We start from the raw sequence: 6,006 nt of genomic DNA, 5'->3' as shown, positions 1-6,006 counted from the left end.
CTACCTATCATCTTTACACACTACAACAAAAATAACTTTTATCGGTATTAAATATTGACACTAATAAAGAGTGTTAAAGTCTTTATCGACATTGTCGCTAAAAGCTTTAGGAACATATACAAAGAGTGACATTTGCCGCTAAAAATACATATTTAGCGACAATTAAGAATTAAATATCGCTAATGGTCATTTTTGTTACAGTGACTCACCCCATATTTTGGTTTCCTTTTCAAACTCATTTACTTGCTCTGGACCTTTTCCACCTTCCTCCCCCTATCTATTTAGTGGGGATAGACACAAGTGAGCTTTATTTTCCCCCTTTTTTCTTTTAGGTGGGGTTTCAAATTGCATAATATATCTAATATATGTCTTATTAGTTACATAACTTACTAGCAAACATGAAGAACATGGATTGGTATTCTTGGTTATCCAAGACTAGCCTTAATCAAGAACTTATCTATGAGTATGGTCTTGTTTTTAGTAGAAATGAGCTTCAAAAGGAGGACTTGATTTACTTCAATCATGAGTTCCTTCAAAGTATGGGGATAATTGTAGCCAAACATAGGTTAGAGATTCTCAAATTGGCTCGAAAGGAAGGCGGAGGCGGAATCGGAGGAGGAGGAACAAGTTCATCATCAAATGGTCTTTCAAGACTTGTTTTGGCAATAAACAAAACCAAGAAGCTACTTGCCAAGAACTTGAGCAAGCTCAGTATCCACCGAGTTTCAACTCGTCTAGCTCTCTCCGAGCTCAAACCTTATCGAACACAATGGACCGGAGCACTAAGGAAGCTCGAGAGCTCGAAGGAAGAGAAAGCCATAGTCACAACAAGAAGCATGATAATGAACTCAGGACCACTAGACAGAAGAATGCAAGACAAATTTATGGCCACCAACAGAAATCTGAGTGCCTCAGGCCCTCTAGATGGGAGAGTACTTCAAGAAAAGTTGATGTACCCTAATAGAAGTCCAATGAAGTCTGGTCCATTGGACAGAAGATACAAAGACAGTGCTGTTTATCCAAGCAGAATCAATAAATCTGGACCATTGGATGCAATGGGCTATAATAGCCCAAGACTTAATCACTATAATCAAGAAATGATACCTGATGATGGAGTTATCTACTCACAGTGGTCTTTAATGTTTCAAGATATGAAGCCCACTTGACAACTCATATGAAGCTTTCATCTTGTAAGACTTGCTGCAAATTAAAGAATCCTACCTCCACAATCACCTAGTTTAGTAAAGAGTGCATTTTAAAGGTATATGGCACACAAGCATGGGGTTTGCTGTCTCAACAAATCCTTGTTCTGTTGTAACCTTTTTCTCTGCATTTGTGTACTTGAAAGTCTTGAACTTTAATATCAAATATGTATGATGGTTGGTTCATATTGAACAGAAAAATGAATTTTTAAGATCTAGTATCCTGAATCTTCCCAAGAGATCAACGCAACAACATACACAGTGTAATCTCACAAGTGGGGTCAAGGGAGTTTGGAGTGTACGCGGACCTTACCCCTTCCTTGTGATTCCGATAGACCTGTTTCCAATATACCCTCGACTCAAGTAAAAAAATTACAAAGTAGTTCGAGAAAAGAATAGAAGCCAAGAAAAAATGTCAAAGAAAGCATACTAAAAAGAAACAAAGAGCAATACAGAGCTACCAAATAGAAAGCTCAATCAACTACAAGTATATATGCAATAAAAGACTAACAGAAAGAATTCTAGTTAATCCATCAACACTTTAAAGGTTACTTTGGGTATCATTCCATTTCCATTAGCATCTTTCAAGTGAAGGCTATGCTAATTCCTTTTCTTCTTCACTCATGTAATGTTAAGCAATATGTATATATATGATCAAGTTCGAGTTTTCCAATCGATGAAAGACATTAAAGATAAACAGCAGGACCCCAGAACCAGCATGATTTCAGGGTAAACTACATGCATAGTGAAAGGGATCTTCCTGCGAGTTTATTCTACAAAAGAGTTAGAATGATGGCGGGACTTGATAACGACCTTCACATGGAAAACTTATTTGATACTGAAAAAAGACAGATTTCATGTCATTCCAAAGGCACCAAAACTTACCAGAACTGAGCTTTATCCATAAGGATAGGCCATTAGAATTTGGTAATCACAGAACTTGAAATTGTTCCAATGGTAGCTGAGAATTGAAGTAAAATCACATAAAGCAATTCAAATCATAAACATAACTATAGACTTTATTGAATTAAAATACAAATGGTGTATAAGATCAACTCATCTACATAAATATGCTTCTGTAGTAATGCTTCCTTTGATCTGTTGATAACTAAATCTCAGATTAGTTCTGATAACTGGAGTAGTATATTCTTCAGTTATCAGTCTAGTTCCATCCTTTTTCTAGCTATCGAGAACATCAGAAACTATACTCCCAGTTACCTTTGAAGCATATGCCTGATGTAATGTATTGTATCATCGGAACAGTTTTCATAGCATTTAGATGTAAGTCTTAAGGGGGAAATGATACAAAGATTGTATAACCATTTGGGGATGGAGTGGAAACAAAGTAGATGCTTTATAACTTGATGTATCAAGTGTTACAGTAGTTTACGCATCTATGTGTAAGATGCTACATTGTGGACACACCCTAACAAAGCTAAAATTTTCAAACATATCATACAAATGACAACAATTATCGTAAATATCATACTATCCGAAATTTGAACTCACAGGCGATTACTGATGAATGTGCTTCCCTTTATAACATTAGCACATGACGTGGGTTAAGCTTTTTCAAGATACCTCAATGACTTGAACTTTGAGGTAGCCGAAAGGATCCTCCAGCATAAAGCATTTGATAAACAGGTCTTATTCTCATGGTAAGAACAATACTAAGCACTGTGCCGAGACCACATACTCCAGCCAGAATTAGGAAGGTGACTCTAAAACAATCAGGACCCAAGCAAGTAGCAGAATGCTGCTTCGCTGCCTCATTATCATAGAGATACCCAGCAAGGAGACCGGAGAAGAGATAAGCACCTAAGGGGTTCCCTAGCGACATAAAATTGAAAATTATACCAAAATGCTTGAGACCAAACAACTCAGAGGCTGTTGGGACCATCGTTGTAAATTGAACACCATAGCAGACTCCTAGTAATGCTGTCGCGGCGTATAAGGTACCATTAAGTGCAGAAGCAAACAGAAGGTAGGTAATGATCATTACTACTTGCGTACATGTCATCCAAACTGTTCTAGGCACTGCTTTTAACCTGTGTTGCAAATCAAACAAGAAGCAATTAGATCGGTGCTAGTATTACAACAATGAAACACTATAACTGAAACAAGCAGCCTACTTAATCATTTCAAGCATCTTCAATAAGTTACCTCATCCATAAATTGCTTTTGATTATCCTGTGGGAGATGCTTGGATAAAAGATGTTGTCCTTTCAAATTTATTGACAAAAGCATAAAGTTAACAGTAGCAATAACTAATTTGGGCTAAGTTTTAAGCGAAGTAACCACCTATCATCATTTCCTTTCTTTTTTATTTTCATTGGTTGAAAATAATTCAGTCAAACAAGAGGGATTAATCGCCTCGGTGTAGTTGGTAAAGTTGTTGCCATGTGACCAGGATGTCATGAGTATTGGGTTCAAGCAGTGGAAAAAACCTTTTGTAGAAATGCAGCGTAAGCCTAGTAAAATAGACCCTTGTAGTCCAGACCTTCCCTGGACCCCGCACATAGCGGGAGCTTAGTGCAGCGGGGCTGCCCTTTTCACTTAATACCAGATTCGCATGGTGTAAGGCTCAAACCTGTGACCCTATGTCACAAACCCCTCAACCTTTGCCATTTGAAATTGAGACTCGGGGGCAACAAGAGGGGATTAATACAAATATTAACTAAGAGGTTGAAGGATCACACCTGACAAAATATTCTGAAATAACTCCTCCACCAAGACGACCAACAAAGTTGCAGAAGCTGAAGAGGGATAGCAGGATCTTTGTATCATGAAGCCCTTGAGCTATTCCGATTTGCGCCAGATTATTGAGAACAGTAACGCCAGAACCCACACCGAAAAAATAAACCAAAAACAAAAGCCAGAAATCTGCCTTGACCATAGCTTCAGTGAACTTGAAATCTTCACCTCTTCTTGGCCTCCTCTTTTTCTTTATTGCACCTTCCCCCTCAGCCAGAAGCATATCCACTTCAGAGATTTCATCTCCCTCTTGAAAACTTCCTAGGTTTGCTGATGATGATAATGGTGTTAACAAGGGTTTTGAGTTCTCTGCACTGCTATTGTCTTGGACTGATACATCGGACACGCCCAGCTTGCCGCGGTTGGAGGGATAAAAAGTCATCTTCACAGGAATGGCTAGTGGAGCCATTAGAAGGACCACCATGAGAATGAGAAAAGTGTAAGAAACTAAGACATTTAAAGAAAACACATCTTCCAAAATTGTTGTTGTTAATACATAGATACCGAGAACAATACTAGCTACTTGGACAAACAAAAAGTGGTATGATTCTGAAGAATCTTCGCCTAAAGATGGTGTACAAGGCCTAATAAAGTACATCATTAACAAACTTAAAGCAGGAACCCCTAGTGCAAGGAACAGCAAGAGCTTAGATGAAGAATTGCGAAGCAATGCACTGTAGACTTCTGTATACACTGCAGCACTGAGCCCTCCATAGCCTTTAAGAATCCCAGCAACCGTGCCTCGACTTAGAGGAAAGTTTCTCATATTAGTCACAAGCACAGTTGTGCTGAACCAAGCACTACTATTCGTGGCCACACAGAGTGCAATCCATAACTGTCAAACCATGAAGTACAGTACACAATTACATTAACTCTTGAAACCATAAGTAGTGTCAATGAGAGGATTCAGGAAATAATGAATGGAAACAGTAGGAAATTTTTAAACCCGAAAACGATTATTGAGCATCAGAGGGTACAACTTAACCAAGCAGCAGTGAACAACTTAAAAGACAACATGGAACAGTTCTATAAATTAAACCATGGTAATCGGTGTTACTGGCTGAGCCTCAATCGACAAAGGTGACAGGTGTATCAATCCAAGCAGAAAAAACAAGATCAGAGAAAAAGGATTCAGCTTCTAAGAAGAATAAAAATAAAAGATACCAGCTGGGACATTTTCTTAATTGTTAGCAGTGGTCAAGCACCATTTGCTTCATGAAATGTAATATTCCCTCCATTGTCAAAAAGTGCCGCTTTCCTTTTTTGGCAATTCTTTAGTTCTAACTTTCCATGTGGCAATGTTTAAGTCCACGGATTTTGGTAAATTCTACCTATCTTCAGTTTAAGACAGCACGATCCAAAAATCTTCTTTACTTTCTTAAACTTCATGTCGAGTCAAAACCAGACCAACAAATTGAAATGTATTGGACAATTCCAAGTAAGAAACTTAAGCTAATTTTCTTTCATATCAAGCATAATCCAGATAGATGAACCGGAGTAAATAGGTCTACTTACAGAAAACTAATTATAGGTAGGAAGTTGCTAAGATTTCACAAAACTTATTCAGACACCATTCTCAAACCTGAAAGTCATGGTGCAAAGCACAATTTTGCAATTCCTTCAGCTACCACAACATGCATCGATCAATTTTGGAGAATCATTACTTATAATAACTGATCTTTCTGAAATTTGCGTACTAATAATGATCTCTTTGATTTACAACCAAACATATGCCACTTAGAGATGCACCAAATCAATCTCTTCCCAACAAAATTGGATTACATTACAACAATATACCCCGTGTAATCCCACAAGTGAGATATTCGGAGGGTAGTGTGTACAAAATCCTTACCCTATCTTAGCAGGAAATTGGATTTCACTAGTAGCCAAGGGTGTGACATAATGTCAACAAAGTGGTTTGAGCATCATGAGGTCTCAAATTCAAACTCCGAGACAAAAATACTATGTATTACTTCTCATCCATTCTAATCTTGATGGATAAAGTTACCTAGTACATGTTGACAGCGGGAACAAACTATCTCTCAAGCAC

General features: G+C 37.9%; 2 protein-coding genes across 2 annotated transcripts in view; one reads left to right on the top strand and one right to left on the bottom strand.

Moving 5' to 3' along the window:
- The first annotated feature begins 261 nt into the window (after window positions 1-261).
- Window positions 262-1,423, top strand: LOC107024137. The gene has a single exon (XM_015225042.2). It carries the CDS (start codon window positions 399-401, stop codon window positions 1,164-1,166), a length of 768 nt encoding a protein of 255 aa, XP_015080528.1. The 5' UTR covers window positions 262-398; the 3' UTR covers window positions 1,167-1,423.
- A 1,109-nt stretch (window positions 1,424-2,532) lies between these two features.
- The window catches only part of LOC107024406 (protein NUCLEAR FUSION DEFECTIVE 4-like), a 4,888-nt gene continuing 1,414 nt past the window's right edge, over window positions 2,533-6,006 (bottom strand). The window contains exons 2-3 of the mRNA XM_015225388.2: window positions 3,902-4,791; window positions 2,533-3,250 (exon numbers count right to left, since the gene is read on the bottom strand). Coding sequence (XP_015080874.1) covers window positions 2,785-3,250; window positions 3,902-4,791 — 1,356 coding nt within the window. The 3' untranslated portion in view covers window positions 2,533-2,784. The remainder of the gene's footprint in view (window positions 3,251-3,901; window positions 4,792-6,006) is intronic.

The sequence above is a fragment of the Solanum pennellii genome, chromosome 7 (genome assembly GCF_001406875.1).
Source record: "Solanum pennellii chromosome 7, SPENNV200".
Classification (NCBI taxonomy): domain Eukaryota; kingdom Viridiplantae; phylum Streptophyta; class Magnoliopsida; order Solanales; family Solanaceae; genus Solanum; species Solanum pennellii.
The sequence above is the reverse complement of the archived record's forward strand: the minus strand, read 5'-3'. Positions and strand labels throughout refer to the sequence as shown.